This window comes from Acartia tonsa, chromosome 5 (genome assembly GCF_053477335.1).
Source record: "Acartia tonsa isolate MP-2025a chromosome 5, ASM5347733v1, whole genome shotgun sequence".
NCBI lineage: Eukaryota > Metazoa > Arthropoda > Copepoda > Calanoida > Acartiidae > Acartia > Acartia tonsa.
Genome location: NC_137264.1, coordinates 32,502,757 through 32,525,514, shown reverse-complemented (window position 1 = coordinate 32,525,514; position 22,758 = coordinate 32,502,757). Strand labels below are relative to the sequence as shown.

General features: G+C 31.9%; 1 protein-coding gene and 1 long non-coding RNA gene across 2 annotated transcripts; both read left to right on the top strand.

Annotated features, from left to right (window-relative positions):
* The first annotated feature begins 488 nt into the window (after window positions 1-488).
* On the top strand, window positions 489-18,110 carry LOC145320114 (uncharacterized). The gene is made up of 20 exons (XM_080162555.1): window positions 489-564; window positions 1,024-1,042; window positions 1,652-1,703; window positions 2,553-2,614; window positions 3,477-3,524; window positions 4,244-4,360; window positions 4,782-4,845; window positions 4,929-5,031; window positions 9,248-9,263; window positions 11,038-11,101; window positions 11,377-11,452; window positions 14,033-14,063; window positions 14,192-14,273; window positions 14,588-14,664; window positions 16,760-16,819; window positions 16,966-17,016; window positions 17,156-17,174; window positions 17,384-17,503; window positions 17,636-17,859; window positions 18,088-18,110. Exons 1-20 carry the CDS (start codon window positions 508-510, stop codon window positions 18,108-18,110), a joined length of 1,365 nt encoding a protein of 454 aa, XP_080018681.1. The 5' UTR covers window positions 489-507.
* A 50-nt stretch (window positions 18,111-18,160) lies between these two features.
* On the top strand, window positions 18,161-21,427 carry LOC145320315 (uncharacterized). The gene is made up of 4 exons (XR_013880159.1): window positions 18,161-18,254; window positions 18,320-18,397; window positions 20,188-20,344; window positions 21,330-21,427. It is a non-coding gene; the product is annotated as an uncharacterized LOC145320315 (long non-coding RNA).
* Window positions 21,428-22,758: the final 1,331 nt, after the last annotated feature.

Below are 22,758 nucleotides of genomic sequence, written 5' to 3'. Positions count from 1 at the left end.
TAGGTACAAGAGTTATTAGAGTTATGAATATAATGTGTATTAAATACTATTGCTCTTATTGGTGAGATAGTTAAGTTTGAATCGTTTTTTTATATAAAAACTTTAATGATTTTTAACATGGAATGAAATGAATATTTCATCCATACATTTTTAGAAGATGGACTGAAAAAAATGTAAAAATGATATAAAAAGACAATGTTTAAAATATTTTTAATAATATGGACCTTAATTGGTCTTTGTTTGGCGGGGAGCTTTCATTTTTCTCCCCTAGAACTAGGTTCTAGAAAGGATGGGTAAGTTTCACATTTCTAACTATCTACGTTTTTAGTATGAAAAAAGTGCTTTAAAGAGAAGGACCCTATTAAGATAATCTTGCTTTCAGCGAATACTTTGAATAATTTTTTTTCTCAATTTTCAACGAAATTCAATAAAACTCCTCAAACAAAAAATAAAATTTTTTTTTCAAATGTTAGTTTATGGGACGACCATTATGCATATGATGAGATAATGTCTATTGGAATAATGATCAACCAATCTGCCTCAAATCTTGATTATATGCTTCAGGTGACAGTTTTTATAATATTTATAACTAGCGGCTACGCCCCCTCTAGGCCCTTTGGGGGACTTGAGGAGAGGGAAGTTTAACTCGATTTTTTAGTTTAGATTTTTAAAAGAAAAAGTAAAAAAAATTTTAAAATTCAATTTTCAATTTAAGTTTTAGTTTTAAAAAAATATTTTATTTTTTTTGGGGGGGGGAATGGTATACACTTCCGAAAAATAGTTATAAGCCTTCCCAGGACCTATGAAAAGCTACCCGCTAACTGCTGAACCATATCGGTTCAGTATAGTTAGCGAGAACCTTCGGTACAAACAAACAGACAGATAGACATCCTGTTACTTTATTATAAAGAGTACACAAATTTAAAGGGATCATTACTTTATAATTTCAGCTGTCTATCTTAAAAGCATCCCGCATATTTCAAAATTATTATGACATATTATTGATAAAAATTTGTTTTTTAGGAAGATCTTCTTGGACAAGGTATTTATTTTGATATCCACTATGGCTCCGAATCTGTTGCTATTCCCCTGGATCGAAACTGGTTCTCAGCCATTGTGAAAATAAAAATTAGAACATGTTAAATTTTTGTTGGCCAGTAATACAAATTTGTTTTTAAATTAAAGATGCTTGATTAGCTTCTATAGCAGTTTTTCCAGTATGGCTATGAAACCGATTAATATCCGCTTGTTTTCAGCCATACAGAAAAATTATGTCTAGCATCGTATTATATCTAATTTTTTCTCTAATATAAATATTTACAATTATAATATTAAAACCCGTTTTGTTAGCCTGTACCTTTAGCAACTCGGGGCTAACAAAACTAGTTTTGATTTTATTATTGTACATTTTATATAAAACTGTTTTTGTTACGATGCGATAAATAACTACTCCAGTATGGCATCCAAACTGATTAATACCGTTTTTCCACAGTGTCTTGTGGCTACCAAACTGTTTTTCACCTTACAACTTTTTATTTTAGTAATATTGGAAAGCTGTCTAAAATATGATGCGATAATGACCATTCTTCAACTATTAAAGCTTATACCAATGTATTAATTGATTTATAAATATTTAGTTAATTGATTTCAGGTTATGTTGGATATCCACCACAGACACAAAGATGTAAACCTAAATGGAGAAAGTAAGCTTATGCACTTTACATGCACTACCAGCGGCTACGACACTAGAGGCCTCTAGGGGCAAGAAAACGTTTTCATTTCAATCTATGTTAAGATCAGTTGTTTACAAAAAAAATTGTTCGCCGCTAGATGGGGTTAGTTATGTTTTTTTTAGATTTCTCGCAAAACTTATTCAATCCCTGAAAACTTCAGCCGTCTATCTTAAATAAGGTTCGAAAAAATCACGAAAACTTAAAATGTAGGAATCAATCTAGCCCACCAATCAATATAGGAATATTAGAGAAACTTATAGAAAATATGTAGAATGAAAATTTCAGTCATCTGTCTTGAAAAGTAGTTGAGAAATTACAAAACGAAAAAATCTAGGAATCGATCTAGGATCTCAATCTAGACAGATATATGGACAGAGAAAGTATATATTAGATAAGCAAATGTCATAGGAATATTCACAAAAATTTTTAGCTGTCAATCTTAAATAGGAGACGAGAAATTACGTTTCCCCCATAGCGTCACGGACTGACTGACGGACAGACAAAGTAAATTATAGAACGGCTTCGCTACTAAAAAATATACTAATGAAATATTTGTGTTTTTGCTGATTTAAAGAAAAATAATAATGCAAAATATATGACTAACTAATATTAAAATTGATAAAAAACACAATACAGGTGTAAAAATGTCAGCAACTTATTCACAAAAAAATTTTATAAAGAAAATCTAAATTCGAATATTTATTAAGTTTTAAAATTTAATTGCTGATAATCTTTTCATAAAACATAAAATATAGGTAGTTTTGTCATTTTAAAACCCAAAAAATGTGTAAAAACTCTTATTTTTAAAAAATGTTTCAGTTTACCTGGAATAAGTTTGTACTGGCATGGCCTTACACAGTTCAACTTTCAGGCTAAACAAAGTAAGTTTCTTTTTATAGGTTACAATTTATATTAGACCAATAAATTTGCCCCTAGCCGGTAGGGGCTTTGTAACTGAACCCAATTTAGAATAAGTTGAAGAAAAAATCAGTTCAACAGTTAATGATATCTTAAGGGACAAACGAATGGACAAATGGACAGACAGAAAGACAGACTTCATTATTATTTCAAAGTAAACTAGTAGCTTTGTCTCCAACTTTATTATTCATTCAAAATAAACTAGTAGCTTTGTCTCCCCCCCCCCTTAGATTGTTTTTGTTTTTAAAAATAGAATCATTTTTTTCTGAGTACTATATCTTCAAGAAGAGGTGTCGTACTCCAGCCCCCTCCTCTTTAATAGCCTTATACCTTTACTCTACCAAAGGAAAACTTTCCTAAAAATAATTGAACGATCAGTACAACATTCTAAAGGGTCTTTTCGTTCATAGAATAAAAGAAATTTTGTTTAATAAATACCTTTCATTTTGAATATGTTGTTATTAGCTAGGCATTTCTAAAATAATCGTCAGTCCGTCCGTTTGTCCGTCCGTCTTACGGTTAGCATTTTTCTTTAAGTTATACATGTTAGAATTGTCATAAAGATTTCAAACTTTGCATGATGAATCCTATAACAGTTAGTGCATTTAAAAAAGCGTAGCAACTAGCAACTCTATAATCATATAATGCCCTTAAACAGTATTCTTTAATTAAGCAGTTTAGCAACAAATTTATTTACAATGTTGTTTAGACTTTATATAAATTTATATTCTGCTCATTGAATTATGACACACAATTTTTAATGTTCGTTTTTCCTACCGTTTCCAAGCTTCGCTTTTATGGATATTGTCATCTTTGTTTGTCCAGGAATGTACAGAGATGATGGCAGATGTGGATATGGGTTTCCCGTTCCAGGTACAATTCTTTGTCACAGCACAGGCGTGCAGTAGGGGAGTGCATCCACCCCCCTGACAAACTAAAGGTAAGTTGATACACCCATCTACACTCCCCCCCCCCCTTGATGCATCTAAGGTGGTTATCAAGTAAAACATTCCACCACCCCCCATTGAAATAAAAGATGTGTAAATAAAAATATTTGAACGTTTTTTCCCCGCCGTTATACCAATCCGTTTCTGAAAGTCTGAACATTTATCTATTTTTTTCCTCACAACTATCGGTTCTTCTGAATAAATCACCATATGTAAGTATAGAAGATGATAAAAGTCCCTTAAAGATTATGACGTCAGACGATTAAATAACCAATGAGAAGCCAGCATAAATTTCACCATTGGTCAATTATAGTGTATACTGACCTCTCATTGGCTATTCTATCGTATGACGTCATAATTTGTGGAGGGACTTTAATCATCTTCTTAAGTATATCCTATTATTTATACTGTTGTTGTATATTCCACGAACCACCAGACAAATTTTCAGTACTTTACATAAAAATACCCTAATAGCAACTCAGACCCCTCTGACCATAAAATTGCACCCCTCTAGTTGTCGCTAATTCTTCCCCTAGATTTTTTGTTGTATCAAAAATTGCAAGGTTGTAACCCTGTGCACGCCACTGTTTTGATTAATTTTCCTTCAGCAAAGAATGAAAAAACTTAGCATTAAAATATAATCAGGCACTGAAATTCCTGCTAGCTGTGATCAATCAGCTGGAAAGAAATGTTGTTCAGCTGATAATGTGTGCACCAGTGACTGTAATTGTGTCAATCTGGGCTGTGTCGACTATGATGTTCGTAAGTTCTTTAGAATAACTTGTTTAATAATAAAATTTCTAACATGGATGACAACATCTATCAGCAGTAAAGCATAAAAAAAACCTGTATTCGAACAAAGATATGTATATAGCATTTGTTAAAACCAAAAATATTGGAGAAAAAAATCATGTAAACTTTCTCGCATATTTTAATGCCTTTTTGAAAAAAAGTCATCTAGTGTTCACTTCTTCCACCAATTAAAAAAATTTAATGCTTTCTCGTTATTTCTATGGCCTTGAGGACTTATTTGATATAAGTAGCTTAAAAGTTTGTCAGTGTGTGTGTGTGTGTATGTGTGTGTGTGGTGTGTGTCTTTGTTACCGTAAATTCGGTTGTTACGCTAATAGAGATAATCAATTGAGATGTTCACATCGTTTCATAATGACCTTAAAATTTGTAGGTGACAATGCTCTTGCAAATGTTGCTTACATGTATACAATGAAGGATATTGATGACTGTGCAAGGTTAGTTCAATAATAACTGACAACAGCAATGAAAACCTGAATAATTTGTTGAAAAATGTAAATCCTAATTTTCAAATGCCTAGGAGATGCCTTCTTAGCCCTGCATGTGATATGTTTCACATGTGGTATGGGGTTTATTGCTTCTTTTATCCATATTCAGCACAAAAGGGAAAATATATACATCAGGTAGTATTAAATTATTTAGTTAGTCTGAAAAATAGTTTACATTTGTCTTGTTTCATGAAAATCAATAGAATTAAATAAGATCGTAATAGTTATTTATCTTATTTTCATAATATCGATCATGCTGTAATGAACATTCCGAAGATTGTAATGTGTGATCCAGTGGCGTGCAAAGCACTTTGTCTAGGGGGGGGCATTTTGAAGATTTTGTAAAATTTTGCCCCCCCCTAAATCAAAGTGCCCCGGGGGGGCACTTTGCTTTAGGGGGGGGCATTTTGATCATATTTACTAATTTTAAGTAAGGGCGTTTTAAGGGGTGGGATAATTTGATTATGGGCCTCCTAGTCCTTATCCCTTCTTCCCCATCCCTTCCCCCATCCCTATTTCCCATTTATATCCCCCATCTCTTCCCCCCCTCATCTCTTCCCCCCCCCCTCTCTTCCCCCCCTCATCTCTTCCCCCCATCTCCTCTCCCCCATCCCTTCTCCCCACCCTGCAATGACCGAAGATAAGGGAGCTAGAAAGCATCTTCGAAATTATAGTACAGAAGATAAATTAACCTTTCCCCCCCCCCCTCCACCACAAAACATTTTTAATGGGTGGAAGGGGATGTTATAAAATCTCAGCAGGAAGGATGAATAACCCCATTAAAAAAAACAGCAAGAAATTTTATTTTTTTTAATATTATAATCCACAAAAAAATCTATTGTACCATAAAAACCAAGGATATAATGAACTGTGTAAAAAATAAAAAGAATATTACTTGTCCTTTCATTGTGATAAAAAGCAGAAACCATTTGGAAGGGCGCGAAGAGCAAATTTTTTTCTTCAAATATGCAGGGAGGGAGGGGTTTTTGGGCTATTTATTACACTAGTCCCCAATATTTCATAGCAGAAACCATTTGGAAGGGCGCGAAGCGCAAATTTTTTTCTTCAAATATGCAGGTGGGAGGGGTTTTTGGGCTATTTATTACACTAGTCCCCAATATTTCATAGCAGAAACCATTTGGAAGGGCGCGAAGCGCAAATTTTGTTCTTCAAATATGCATGGGGGAAGGGATTTTTGGGCTATTTATTACACTAGTCCCCAATATTTCATAGCAGAAACCATTTGGAAGGGCACAATGCGCAAATTTTTTTCTTCAAATATGCAGGGAGGGAGGGGTTTTTGGGCTATTTATTACACTAGTCCCCAATATTTCATAGCAGAAACCATTTGGAAGGGCGCGAAGCGCAAATTTTTTTCTTCAAATATGCATGGGGGAAGGGATTTTTGGGCTATTTATTACACTAGTCCCCAATATTTCATAGCAGAAACCATTTGGAAGGGCACAATGCGCAAATTTTTTTCTTCAAATATGCAGGGAGGGAGGGGTTTTTGGGCTATTTATTACACTAGTCCCCAATATTTCATAGCAGAAACCATTTGGAAGGGCGCGAAGCGCAAATTTTTTTCTTCAAATATGCATGGGGGAAGGGATTTTTGGGCTATTTATTACACTAGTCCCCAATATTTCATAGCAGAAACCATTTGGAAGGGCGCGAAGCGCAAATTTTGTTCTTCAAATATGCATGGGGGAAGGGATTTTTGGGCTATTTATTACACTAGTCCCCAATATTTCATAGCAGAAACCATTTGGAAGGGCGCAATGCGCAAATTTTTTTCTTCAAATATGCAGGGAGGGAGGGGTTTTTGGGCTATTCATTACACTAGTCCCCAATATTTCATAGCAGAAACCATTTGGAAGGGCGCGAAGCGCAAATTTTTTTCTTCAAATATGCAGGGAGGGAGGGGTTTTTGGGCTATTTATTACACTAGTCCCCAATATTTCATAGCAGAAACCATTTGGAAGGGAGCGAAGCGCAAATTTTTTTCTTCAAATATGCAAGGAGGGAGGGGTTTTTGGGCTATTTATTACACTAGTCCCCAATATTTCATATAAAATTTCAACAACTTTGGGGACTTTAATGGAATTTTGATTGGTTGGTTAATAAAGTCGAGTTTCAATACATTTCATCCACTAATTGTAATCTATATAAGGTAATTTTGTGTATCATCATTGGGGATGTACAAAATTTCTTTGGTAAAAAGTTTATATTATACAAAATAAAATACTTCCTATAACCTGGTTTGTTATGTTCAGTGAAATAAGATTATAACCTAATTTGTACACTAATTAAAAAATTTGGTAAGGTTAAATGAATAGTAACTGTCTGTTTTTTTGAGTATTTCTTGATCTTTTTTTTGGAAACTGGGATAGTTTTGCTTTTTGTAGGGTAGGGGGCAAAAAGGGGCATTTTTGTTGACCAGGGGGGGGCAAAATGGGGCATTTTTTAACATTTAGGGGGGGGCAGGGGGGGCGGTTGCTAGGGGGGGGCAGGGGGGGGCGTTTTGGTCGCTAGGGGGGGGCGATTGCCCCAAATGCCCCCTTCGGTTCGCACGCCACTGGTGTGATCACTTAGCAAAACTTAAAATTTCTCTCTACCCTTCATGAACAAAGGGGGTAGAAATTGTTGTGATCACTACATTTAAATAATATTTTCCCAACCTATTTCCATTAGTGCAAAATTACAAAATTGTGATATACAATTTGTCGTATCTTAAACAAAAATGAATATATAAGATTATGAGGAATCATTACGATTATATATTTTATTATTTCAGTATTTAGTAATACATACATTATTTTACATGTTTTAAGTACGATAAGATAAGTCCTTAAAGAAGTTGTTCTAACTTTTGTGATTTTTATTTAAACCATTCGTGACGAGCTCTCAAAGGTTTGATTCTCCGGAGTCCAACAAAATAGATTTTTTCAATAATTACTAAACAGAATTAAAAAAGTAAGGTGTCAAATTAAATATCTTACTATTTTTGTTTATAATGGCAATTTTCTTTTGTTGCGTTTTGGTACCTTAAAACCAACTTAATTTTTTTTTAAAACTTAAATTACTTCAAAAATTAGAGGTCTACAAAAAACGATTGTTTATCTAAATTCTGTATGGATCATTTTACATCTATTCTAAAAACACCGACTAGCTAATTTTAAAAATCACAAAAGTTAGGACACGTTCTTTCCAAATTTGCCTGCCATCATAATAATATGTTTTAGAAAATTTGTGCAAAGTTATACATTTTATTTTTAGTAGCGAAGCTACTCTAAAATTCACTTTGTCCGTCCGTCAGTCAGCCCGTCCGTAACGCTATGGGGGAAACGTGATTTTCTCTGCTCCTATACCCTATACATGATAGACAGCTGGAATTTTAGTGAAGATTCCTATGACATATGCCCATCTAATCTTTACATTGTTTTGTCCATCTGTCTGTTACTTGGGGTGCTAGATTAATTTCTAGATTTTCAAGTTTTCGTTATTTTCTCAGCTTCTTTTCAAGATAGAGGGCTGAAAATTTCAGGGATTAATTAATTATAGATTCTACTTATTTTCATGAAGTTTTGATAATATTTTTCAATTAATTGGGGTGCTAGATCGATTCCTAGTTTTTTAGGTTTTCTTTATTTTCTCCATTCCTATTCAGGATTGACGGCTGAAATTATCAGGGATTGAATTATGAATATCTCATATTATACATATTTCCACCAAGTTTTATTAAGATTTGTCTATTAATTGGGGTGCTAGATCGATTCCTAGATTATTAAGTTTTCGTGATTTTAATGGTTGCGTGATTTTAAAGGTTTCTTGTTTTACCTATTTTATCATGTTAAATGTTTATTGTATGACACTGCTCTGTAGTAATTTTTTTCCTAATATCCATTTGTAATTTTTGACCTTTGCTACTTATGGATGTTGTCATCCTTGTTTTATATTTAAGACATTCATCAGTCACAACCTAAATACATATGTTCTGGAATGTGATGAAAGCCAAGCAAATATTTTAAAGGTTTGTAATGTATATTTTTTCAAAATTACCTAATTCTATCCTTATATAAAAGTAACAGGATGTCTTATAGTCTGTCTGTCTGTCTCTTTGTACCGAAGTATCTCGCGAACTGCTGGGCAGAATATGGTTCTACTTTTCAATGTAGCTCCTCTCCTCATGGATCCTGAATAGGTTTACAATTATTTTGGGTACCACCACCCTCCAAAGAGATATATGTAGACCCATCTCCCACTTTTAATTTCAGTTTTAAAAAATTGGAGATGGGGCTACACCCCTTTTTATAAATATTGTTGTCAAGGTTGAATTGTTAATGTTAAGGATAATGATTGGCCAGGTACAAATCCTCCTCCCTCCTGGACACTAACTCAAACATGGTAAAAAAACTTTTTTTTTAAATTAAAGTTAGATCAATGTAAATTTTGATAAATACAATATTTTTAGTAGCGAAGCTACTCTATAATTCACTTTGTCTTTCCGTCAGTCAGTCAGTCCGTAACGCTATGGAAGAAACGTGATTTTCTCTGCTCCTATTCAAGATAGACAGCTGAAATTTTAGTGAATATTCTCATTACTTATGCCCATCTAATCTTTACATTGTTTAGTCCAACTGTCTATTATTTGGAGTGCTAGATCGATTCCCAGATTTTCAAGTTTTCGTGATTTTCTCAACTCTTTTTCAAGATACAGGGCTGAAATTTTCAGAGAATAATTAATTTAATATTCTACATATTTTCGCAAAGATTAAGATTTTCTATTAATTGGGGTGCTAGATCGATTCCTAGACTTTTAGGTTTTTATGGTTTTCTCGATTCCTATTTAGGATTGACGACTGAAATTATCAGAGATTGGATATTAGGGTGGGTCCATTTCCCCCCTTTTTTTTAGATTTTACTGTTGTCCTAAGTTGTGGAAGTCATATATATGTATGATAAGTCCAATTCAAGTTTCAAAAGTGACTTGGCTCGTATGGCTCTTATGAAATTTCTTCAAACACAGGCATGTTGCATATCAAAATGACCGCATTGGAATGCTGATTACGAATATGAAAACCGTTTTGAAAAATATTTCTCCTAGTTCGAATAAAATCTCATTAAGTACCTAAACACAGCTGATTTAGCCAAAATTGTTCATTTTGGTAGGTTATTTAAAAATCATTTCAGACTTAATCAATATTCGAAACGGTTTTCAGATCTGATATCAGCATTTCAATGCGGTCCTTTTGATGTGCAACATGCCTGTATTTGAAGGAATTTCAATTTTTGGTTTTATAAGGGGGCGGGCACATTTTATACCCCCAGCGCGACCGTTGTTTTTGGATTAAAAAACCTTTTTCAAGTTTCACAGGGTTTTATATTGGCCCAGTAACCCTTGCCAATGTCTACTAATGTGAAATTCCAAAATCGACCCACCCTATTGGATATGCTCGTGTTTTACATATTTCCATCAACTTTCATTAATATTTGTTTATTAATTGCGGTGCTAGATCGATTCCTAGATTTTCAAGTTTTCATGATTATAAGGTTGCGTGATTTTAAAGGTTTGATGATTTCCCTATTTCACCAAGATAAATGTTTATTGTATTACTATGTCACTGCTTTATAGTAATTTTTTCCTGATATCCATTCATATTTTTTTGCTTCGCTACTTATGGATTTTGTCATCCTTGTTTTATAGTACATCAACAATGAAAACGGATACCTACATCAGCACAAGACAGATTAAATATTATGATAATAATTTCCCAGGTTTTCATTATTCTAATTTAAACATTTGATCCAAAAAATAGGTATGTGCCAATTGTAAATGCAATAATGGTTATCTATTGCATCATATTATAAACAGCTCTCCACGGATATAAAAATGAACAATTATAAGATTAATACCAGTTTTTTTAGCCCCAAGATTCCTAATGCACAGTCTAAAAAACTAGTTTTTATTCTTATGATTGTACATTTTTAAATTTGTAGAAAACTGGATATGATAAGATGCTATACATAATTTATCAGAACTGGTTATAATCCAACGGATATTAATTCGTAGCCAAACTGGAATAATAAATCTATTGATTCTTACCCAAAGAAACTTTTGTTTAACCTGTTTTGTTTTAGCTTGTCCAGGAGATTGGAAAGATTATGATGGAAAACAATGTCTTAAATTGTCAAATGCAAATCGGTAAGACAATAACATTTTTTCGCATGTTCAAATCTAAAATATAACCTCTCCAAAATTTTACCATAATTAAATATTCTTGCATTTTAGATTTTGAAATATAAATCACTCCAAAATATTATCAACATTAAATGATTTTGTATTTCTTTAGTGAAAAACTAGATGGTGATAGTAATTGGTCTCATTGTAAAACAAGGTAAATTAACATATCCTGATTTTTAAACATGAATGTCATCATAGTACCTACTAATCTTAAAATAAATAAATAAAAACTTTAGTATGCAACATTCACAACCTGCAAACTTTGAGAACAATGAAAAATTTCAATGGATTGTATCAACATTTGGATCTGGGGTATGTTTTTTTTACATTAATTTATCATCATATAGATATTTCTATCCTAATATAAAAGTAACAGGATTCTGTCTTTCTGTCTGTACATGGTAGCTTCTGATAGGTCCTGGAAAGGGTTATAACTATTTTGGGAGAAGGGTACCACCACCCACCAAAGAGAAATCGCCCCAAGAAAAAAATTAACCACCCAAAAATATTTTTTATTTTCCCATTAATATTAATAGAGGATGGTCGACTCCCCCTCCCCCTGAAAAAAACCCTCAAATTTTAATCTCTCTTCTTTTAATTTTAATAAAATAAAAACCTCCTCAAGTGCCCCTAAAGTCATCTATCAGTCGTTTCCTCTAGTGTTAGATAAAGAGGGGTTCTTGTCAAGGTAAGTTTAAAATCATGGAGCCCTGCTGGATGAAATTGGGGTAATCTTAGGGTTGGGCTTTTTAAGATTTTATATGGCTAAATTTTTTTATTATTGAAGCTAGAAGAACAATATTTTCAGAAAATGTTTATCTCATGTAAATTTTATATTACAAATCACAAACATGAATTTTAGCGGCGGTAGCTGTACTTAGCAGCTGCCAGCCACTACGGCTGGCGGGTAAATGCTGACGTATTTTTTTGAAAAGAAGTTGTATCAACTTTTTTGCTTTTTATTTAAGATAGCTAGCCGGTTCTTTCAGTAAGTAGTAGATGTAAAAATTTTCATAGAATTCAGATATGTAATCGTTTTTTTTGTAGACCTCTTATTTTTTAAGTAATTTAAGTTTTTTAAAAAAATAATTAAGTCGGTTTTAAGGTACTAAAACGCAACAAAATAAAAGAAGAAAATAGCCAGTATGAACAAAAATAGTAAGATCTTTAATTTGACACCTTACTTTTAAAATTCTGTTGAGTAATTGTTGAAAAAATCTATTTTTTTAACCTCGGTTTAATCAAAACATTAAACCTAAATATTTTCTCATACAGACATCAAAAACATGGGTTCATATATACCATTAGAATGAGAAAAATAATATGAATCCATTCTAAGCAAAATTGAAAAAGTTTTAAAAAATTGTAATAAAAAATAGAAAAAATAAAAAGTTTATTTTAAGAATTGTAACTACTAAACTAGCCAATCACAAATCGCAAAAATTGACGAATCGGGAAGCTTAACCTATAAAACTAACCTATAGAATTGCCAGAAAAAAAGGAGAACGTTCATACAATATATACAATAGATACTACAATAAATATAGTGATATTAAAGAACATGTAAAGAATGAAAAATTATGAACAAATATGCATCAGTCTGTTTATAAACTTCAAAACAATGCCGTTAAAAATACATTATTGTTTCTTGTGTTTAAAAAATATCTGCTACATTGCATTGTCTTTTGTTTAGGTTTTGTTCAGGTTTAGTTCAAGCTAACCCTTTAAAGCCGAAAATTATGATTCTTAAAATAAACTTATTTTTTTATTATAGTTTTATAAAACTTTTTCAATTTTGCTTAGAATAGATTCATAATATTTTTCTGATTCTAAAGGTATATATGAACCCATGTTTTTTATGTCTGTTTGAGAAAATATTTAGGTCTAAAGTTTTTATTAAACTGAGGTTAAAAAAATAGATTTTTTCAATAATTACTCAACAGAATTTTAAAAGTAAGGTGTCAAATTAAAGATCTTACTATTTTTGTTCATACTGGCCATTTTCTTCTTTTATTTTGTTGCGTTTTAGTACCTTAAAACCGACTTAATTATTTTTTTAAAAAACTTAAATTACTTAAAAAATAAGAGGTCTACAAAAAAAACCGATTGCATATCTGAATTCTATGAAAAATTTTACATCTACTACTTACTGAAAGAACCGGCTAGCTATCTTAAATAAAAAGCAAAAAAGTTGATACAACTTCTTTTAATATGTAATGGAGACATATTAAAAAAAGCTTAAGTTTATGTAAAGAAAAATGTGGTCACAGGAGCCTTTTAAAGATTTCTGGGAACATGCAGGGTCAGGACCTGCAGGATCATACCTGGAACCTCTAATTGACTTGAACACCTATATTTCATATGAATATGTACTAGTATAGGATATTTCAGTATTTTGGTAACATAAAATGCTTTGTTTAAGTAAAAATATAGTATTGCTTTTCACTCAGTTATGTGTCATACCCATATTTAAAAAGTCACTCAGTTACAGTCTTCTACCTTTCATACACAGAAAATGAGAAAGAAAAAAAACAACCATTGAGGGTAAATATTACAGATTGACAGTAATAATAGATCATTACAATATTGCTTTCAAGAAAGGGCAACTTAATAAGTATTTACTTAATTTTTAAGTTTTAACCTGATTTTATATATCAAAACACCAGTCTATGATCAACATTTTTTGCTACTTTAATAACCGGTTATCTGACATTAGAAATTGGCCGGGTATCCGGCATACGTTATCCGGCCAAATATATATCTGGCCCAACCTTAAATTCTAAACAAAATCATTTGAAAAAAAGAAAATATTATTTATTTGTGTGGGATAATATCTCAATAAGACTCTCACACTTTAGAAATATCAATAATTGTGGCTTTTCGTATTTCTAGGATTACCACGTAGGTCTGAATGATAAAGGATGTAAGTAAACATTTTTTTTTTGATTTGTTTTGTTAATATCTCATAATCATTAAGAAATATTTCATTTAAGAAAACCAACAAATTTTTGTAGTTAATCAAAATGATATTTAATAAATTTTATGTCTTAGCAAACGATGTCCAGAACTTTAAATTCTACTTTATGTATGATCTATGGTATTGGACACCTTCGTATGATGACAGATGGAAAAGGTATTTTCCAGCTAGTACAACTTTGCAACCGATTAATATCCACCGAGTTAGATCCGGTTGTCAGCCAAACTGAAAAATCATGTATTGTTTTGTATTAAAGAAACTTTCTACAAATAAAAAAATATTAATATTTATACCAGTTTTATAGACCCTTGAGGCTACCAAAACTGATATTAATCTTATAATTTAGTATTTTTAAAGAAAAAAATGCTTATTATCATTTTATGAATATAAGATAAGTTTTATGAAGGGACATTGCTTGTTTTATAGATACCCAGGAAAAAAGGTGTGTTTCATTTTTTATAAAATTCCAGTGAATGGTGGCATCCAGGTGAGCCGAATAATGCTCGTCATCGGGGTGAACATGAACAATGTGTTTGCTTTTATCAAAGTAAGTAAAAGCTTAATGTTTAAGTTAATTTTTTGAAAAAAGTTAGGTTATCTTACAAAAATGTGTTTTTTTTCTACCTTATATAATACTAGCGGTTTCGCCCCTAGCCTCAAGGGGCTTTGCCCTAAGAGGTAATTAAGAACTACTGGTGCTGCCAGTAGTTAAATGTGAACTAACTTTCCCATAAGAAAAAAAAAATTGGAGAAAAATAGGTACCTACGCAAGAAAAGAAAAAATTGGGTGGGATTTTTTTTATTTTTGCGGGGGTTGGGGTTGTACCACCCCCCAAGAAAATAGCCTAAAACCACCACAGGACCAGTAGGTATATTCCCTGAAGAGTAGAATCCGATCAGTTCAGTGGTTACCGATATCTTAAGGGACAGACAGACAGACATCGTTCTACTTTGTATTATAGACTAGCGGCTTCGCCCCTAGCCTCTAGGGGCTTTGCCCCAAGAGATGACAACAACAAAAAATTCAAAAAAAAAATTAGAAGAATTAAAGAAATCTTCTACAAAAGAAATTTTCTTCAAAAGAATTCTTCTACAAAAGAATATTTCTACAAAAGAATTCTTCTACAAAAAAAAAAAAAAAAAAAAAAAAAAAAAAAATGGGGGGAATTTTTTTTGTTTTTGGGGGGGTTGGGGGTGTCCCACCCCCCAAGAAAATAGCTTAAAACCACCACAGGACCAATAGGTATATACCCGAAAGAGTAGAATCCAATCGGTTCAGCGGTTACCGAGATCTTAAGGGACAGACAGACAGACAGACGGACAGACGGACAGACGGACAGACATCAAGCTACTTTGTATTATAGATAGCGGCTGTGATTCTAGCATGTAGGGAAAAGTGGACAGAAAATTATTCTGGGACCCATAATTAATTAGTTTAAAAGGCGAATATAGGTTCGATATGATATGAGCTTATATAAAAGGTGCCATTTCATACTTTTAGAATATCTATGCCAAATTTAAAAATTCAAAAAAATCCTTAAGTAGATTTTGCAATTTTCTGTTTCAATTGAACATATGATAAATCAGATTGACGACAAACCATTTATTTTAGCCCTTTACAAGACTTTTTTTTGACTATTTTGCTTAAGTTTGATTGACTATTACAATGGCACGCATCTTAAATGATAATTTAAATGTTTATTATTTTAGATTATATACTCTTTAATTAAATTTTTAAAAAGCGTAAAAATAATTTGCGTAAAAGTGCGCCGATAGTATTGACTAGGGTAAATAATACGTCTTAAAGTTTATTTTCTGTACAAAGATCATTGGTTAATTCTGGAAAATATAAATATCCTGAAGTACGCATTTTCAACACACACACACACACTAACCTTAAAAAAACAGGGATTTGAAATCATTCTTTCTCCAAGAAAATTTTATCGATTATTTTTTTTTACTTTTTACATTATTTGATGTTTTTTTTAAATTTTTGAATATTTTACTTTATATAATTTGTATGAAGGTAGAAGATGGGTATATTTACCCCTGATTAATTGGTTTCCAAGTTATTACGACTATCTTTTAACGAAAGCTTTTTAATTCAACCTTGCCATGAAGCCTTGTGTGATGCTAGGGTGTTTGAGTTCTTAGGGAACCACACTAATTACATAATGTTATCTTGAGTTTGACAGGTTTTAAGCTATAAACAGACTTATACAATTAGATATGTCAATATCTTTTAGTTATATATAATCTATGGAATGGCACGGTTTTTTTGAGCCCATATCATATTCAACCTATATTCGCCCTTTAATGCCTAGCAAGATCCTAACAAATAGACAAAGAGCTTGCTACTTTATAAGGACCTAAGATTGGGGGATTTGGTGGCATTTCTTTCTGGGTGCTATTTCTTTTGGGAAAGTGGTAGTATCCTAAACAGTTATAAACCTTCCCAGGACCCATGAAAAGCTACATTGTAAAGGAGAACCATATTGGTTCTGTAATTAGTCCAAACCTTTTGTACGCACAACATAAAGATAAACATACATCCTGTTACTTTTGTTATTCATTACATTAATTTTGTTTAAAGAGAGTCAACTATCGTTACCCTATACTTAAAATTTACCACATATTTTCAGACAAACTGTTTGACTATAGTTGTCGTAGTCAAAGAAGAATTTTGTGTCAGGGTAAAAGAGGTGTGTGATCAAGTTTTACAAAGCATTTTAAAATAATAAAAATATAATTAAAATTTGTTTATATCTGAATCATCTACCATAACCTTTTGAAAAGATCATTAAATATTTCTCCCTTTAAACTAATTCTGCAAATATAATCATTTCAGACAGTGTAGGTTTAGGGGGAATGGTGGATGGATACTATGTTGAACATATTGGTAATCATATACTTATTCCTTCTGCTCTTCTTGATTTAATTTATTTTATTTAAAATCATTTTATAAAATTTTCAGATATTTTGTTTTCATGCTTATCTTATCCTGTATTTTTATAAATGATAATCTTACCTTTTTTTAGGATATTGTGAAGTTGAAGGGTTTGTTTACAAATTAATTAATCTTAATTTTACAATGCTGCAATGTTGGTTTTAAAGTTTTTAAAATTTCAAACTTACTCTATCCCAATCAAATTAGAAAACTTAGAAAATACAATATTAAATACTAAAAAATAAACTATTGAAACTAAAAATCCAATTTCCTATATCAACTTAAAACTGAAATAGATTCTATCAAATTGATATTGCAGGGCAGACCCAATCCCCACCATGACAATTGAGACCAGTATAGCGAGCCCTGAAGACATAGGATTAACTCAAAAATATGTTGACTTATTTCAACCTCATGGAATGATCAAATTCTGGCACAGGTATTACGATACAAATAAAGTTGATTGAAGGAAGCCCATAGGAATGACACGGCTCTAACTAACATTTTGGAGGTAGAATTTCATTTTTTTACCTTGTAATGGCTTATTGGTGTATTTTTCTTTTCTTTTAAGATTTACTTACAAGAATTATGAAAATGAAGATGTAAATACAGTACAAGTTTACATGAAAGATGATCTTGTTGCTGAAAAGAAATTTAGAAGAAATATAAATGCTGAAAGCCTACCATTTATGGCTACAAAACCCATGCCAACAAATTTTCCAATTAATATTAAAGTAGAAAGTAAAAGAAAAGTTTGGGGCTATGTATTTCTCTCTCCTATAGAATACAATATAGGTAAAAAGCTATTTTTAAAAAATATTTATGGAAAATTAAATATGATAATACATGTTAAATAAAAATAAAAACTTTTGATTAAAAATCTTTAATATAATAATAGAAAGTTAAATATTTTACTTCTCTGTTCATTTACAATTTACATAGATGTCCCATACTACCTCGGGTGTTATGAAACAGAAAAAGGAGAACATGAAATTGATGTTGTTTCATCTGTTGATTGTTTAGTCCACTGCAAGGTACTCAGATGAAAAATAGACAAGAAAAATTGTAATATTAACACTAATCATTGTTTTGTTAGGAAAATGGTAAAAGACTGGCTCTGATAACTGGTGGAAGAAAATGTTCGTGTAGAAATGAGTTTAATCCATTGCAATTGAAAAATATCCCTAATTGTAAGAAATTTTTTTAAAAATATTAATTCAAATACTAAAATAGGAACATAATTTTTTGTTTCCAGCCAAATGCAATCTTCCTTGCTCCGGAATAGATTCTCAACTGTGTGGTGGTGAAACCACATTTTCAGCATATGTTGCAGGTTGAGTATTGATTACCTCATTTATATTTCTGTAAGTAGTAAAATGTTGTACATCTGTTGATTTGCATTTATTTCAGCTAATTACACAATAATTTATATTGGTTGTAAAAATAAATCATATAATTTACCAATATCAATTCCAAGACAAAGTTTAAATGCATTACATATATCTTAGGGGTGTTTCAAGTCTTGCTATTTTAATCAACTAGCGGCTTCGCCCCTAGCCTCTAGGGGCTTCGCCCTATGTAGTTATGGGAAGTCAACCCTTCTTAATAGAAATATTCAAAAAAAATATTCTTTGTTTAATTACTCTGTGGTAAAATTAAACCCAGGTTGTGCGCTTTATGCACAAAAATTTTGATTTGTACAAATTTAACCAAATTTGTTTGCCGTATACACAAAAATTTCAATTCGTAAAAATTAAACCTAGGTTGTTCACATACACAAAAATTTAAATTAAAAAAATATATTTTTATTTTTTTGGGGGGTGGATTCATGGGGGCTTCGCCCCATGTTGCAGTGGGGTTCCCCCACCCCAATTACTGGTTTTCGTTTACAAAAATTTAAAAAAATTAAAAATTTTGGAAGTGGGGATTTTTTATTTTTGGGGGGGTTGGGGTGTCCCACCCCCCAAGAAAATAGCTTAAAACCACCAGAGGACCAGTAGGTATATTCCCAGAAGGGTAGAGCCCAATTTGATCAGCAGTTACTGAGATTTTACAAAAAATGTAAAAAAAAAAATTTTGGGGGGTTGGGTTTTTTAATTTTTGGGGGGGTTGGGGGTGTCCCACCCCCCAAGAAAATAGCCTAAAACCACCACAGGACCAGTAGGTATATTCCCTGAAGAGTAGAATCCGATCGGTTCAGTGGTTACCGAGATCTTAAGGGACAGACAGACAGACGGACAGACAGACGGACAGACGGACAGACATCAAGCTACTATGTATTATAGACTAGCGGCTTCGCCCCTAGCCTCTAGGGGCTTTGCCCCAAGAGGTGATAAAAAAAATTAAGGCGAAATTCCTTAAAGGATTTTTTGTTTTGGGGGGGTTGGGGGTGTCCCACCCCCCAAGAAAATAGCTTAAAACCACCACAGGACCAATAGGTATATACCCTGAAGAGTAGAATCCGATCGGTTCAGTGAATACTGAGATCTTAAGGGACAGACAGACAGACAGACAGACAGACGGACAGACAGACATCGTTCTACTTTGTATTAAAGATTACTTTGCTATGATCACAAAAGATCATCAGTCAGCAATGCATTCAATAAATCCCATGTTGTGTAATTCTAACACGGTTTTTATTGACCAAACTTACCTAGAAATATTAATGACTTGCGGCTATGCCCCTAGAGGCCTCCAGTGCCACTTTAAATGTTTTTTTTTTGGTTCAAGTCTCTTAGATACCTAACTATGTTGCTTTAAAGTCACTACGATACCTAGCTATGTTGTGTTAGAATCTCTTAGCATGAAAAAAAATTCGATTTATTGTGATTTCTCTTAACATAGTGATGGTACCCTCCCCTAAAATAGTTATAAACCTTTCCAGGACCTGTGAGAAACTACCCTGTTAAGGAGAACCTGATCGGTTCAGCGGTTAGCAAGATCCTTCTTACAAACATACAAACACATAGACAGAGAGACATCCTGTTACTTTAGTAGAAGGATAACAATTGAAGTTCTTGGAATGCTTGCAGGCTTTTAGTGTAATCATTATGACATATTTTATGAAATGTGCTACAACCCAAGTAGATGACATTTCAAATCAAAGTTCTTTAAAATATTCAGAATGTGAAAATGGCTACACCAGATATGGTGGAAGTTGTTACAAGTCAGAAACAGACAGTTCTCTGGCAGATGCTGTAAGGGTATGCAGAACAAATGGAGATATTTTGTGGGCACCACGAAGACAAGGAGATGAAGTAGCCATTCCGGAAATTTTTGGGTAAGTTGTTCTTTATATAATATAGCGGCTTCGCCCCTTGCCTCTAGGGGCTTTTTTTCCCTAAAGGTTCAGGAGAGAATTTAAATTTTTTTTACATTTTTTTCTGTTTTCTGTTTTTTATAACATTTTATAACATTTTTAAACTCTTTATAACTTTTTATAACCTTTTATATTTATTTATATTGATTTATATTTTTTAAAACCTTCGAATTTTTTCTCTTTTTTAATGTTTTTAAAAATTTCTTTGCCATTAGCCTTTTTGGGGCTTCGCCCCTACAGGAGAAGGAAGGTTTCACAATTTCTTTAATTTCACAAAACAAAGTTTTAAAGAAGAAAAGAGATTTAAAAAGAAAAAAATTTAAAATATACCTAAAAAAATATAAAAAATATAAAAATGTATTAAAATATTTAAAAACATAAAAAAAATTTAAATAAGAAATTTTTTAAAAAAGAAAATAGCCTAAAACCACCGTAGGACCAATAGGTATATACCCTGAATAGTTAAATCCAATCGGTTAAGTGGTTACCACGATCTTAAGCTTCAGACGGACGGACGGACAGACAGACGGACAGACATCATTCTACTTTGTATTATAGATAATAATAATCTGAAACTTACTTAAAGAAAAATTCACGATATGTGTCCTAATCTTATAATTGCATAGGGTAATTGTGTGATAAAGAAAGAATATAAAAAGCTTTATTAGCTATACCTCCACGAATCTACATGTCTAAATTCAAATATAGCAGCTGCAACTAAGTGTGGCAGCCGATCATGGTTGATCATGGCTGATGTAATGGTGACAGCTTCTTAGCGCAGCTGATCCTTTCTCCAAGCTGCTTAGCCTTCTCAAAGCAGCCCTGCATCTGCAGATTTGTCAGCCAAAGCTGTGCAAATTAGTAAATCTACAGCTTCTGAAAAAACCATCTAAAAAATAAAAATAGAATAAAAGGTCTTAATTATTGTTATCGAATGTTTTTTCAGTGATACTGCTGCAAAGTACATCCTTGGTATTTCCAACATAAATAATCAGGGTGTTTACTTCATAGATGAAGAAGCTATACCTGGCTATAGTCCCTTCTATTGTAAGAATATAAATAATTTATTTTTTAAAATGTAGATATTTGATTAGAAAGATTTTTACAATAATATGAATTTTTTATATTAAATACTCATACAACTTGCTTTTTGTTTAATGCTAACAATTTCAACTTAACTTTTATTTACTTTAGACTCAATTCCTTTTGTAAGGGATGAAAGTCCATCTCCAAATCCTATTGGTTGGAATCAAATTGCTAATGTGGTAAGTATAGGATATTTTTAATTGTGATTAGACTAATATATTTCTTTCATATTTTGTGAAAACCACATAAATATAAATTAATTAGAATAATGGTAATGGATATGTTCTTGAAAATGGTGCATTGGCCTTTGGACCAATTACAACTGGAAAAGTAATATGTGAAAAGCCAATAGGTATATTTTTATTTCGTAAATAATGTAACAAAATTTGCATATTTAATTTAACTTTTTCTAGTATCAGGAGAAGGTATTGGAAAACCTTTACTTTCCTCTGGTGTGATTAAATACAAGTTTGACCGTAAATCAAACTTGGAATATTATGTCAATGATGAAAATATAATTCCAGGTAAACCAAACTATTACACAATAAAAAAAATTTTGTGTTGACTTTAACAAAATTTTATTTAATTATAATAATTAATTAAATTAGGTCATCAAGGTGTACCATTCAGAATAAGAAGAACAAAGTAAGTTAATATCAAAATTAATCTATTATGATTTAATTTAATAATCTTAAATGGTCTATTATTTTGTTTTTAACTAGGGGAAATGATGAAACTATTACATTGAAATTTCAACTTGATCAGGCAGTTGTACTGGAAGGATTTCAGTTTGTTTACAGTAAGGTAGCCTATTGTAACTTTAGTATTGTTGATTACTTTACACCGTGAAATTAATCCAAATTGTATTAATCATAGTCAAAGCCAGTTTGGGGAATTCTGTATCATATTCCTGCTTTCTCACCATCAAATCCAGACCACAGATCTAGTTATTGGGTAGATTGGAAAACTATAGACCATGACACAAGTAATGATGACACAATTACAGTAAAACATAGAACTAAAACTCCATATGTAACTCACAGGTATTTTATAAAGTTTGCAAATATGATGATAGTGATATGAACAGCTATTGCAATTTCATATCAGTTCTATGTTAATAAAAATTTAGAAAATTCCTAAGATTTATTATTATACCAGTAAAATTAAAGGTTGGAGTTAACAATTTATGGACCTGTTGAAACAGATATCAGAATTGAAATGTATGGTGCTCTGCTATCAGATCTTGTAGATAAGAAAAATGTGCATGCCCTGCCTTTGACAACAAGTAT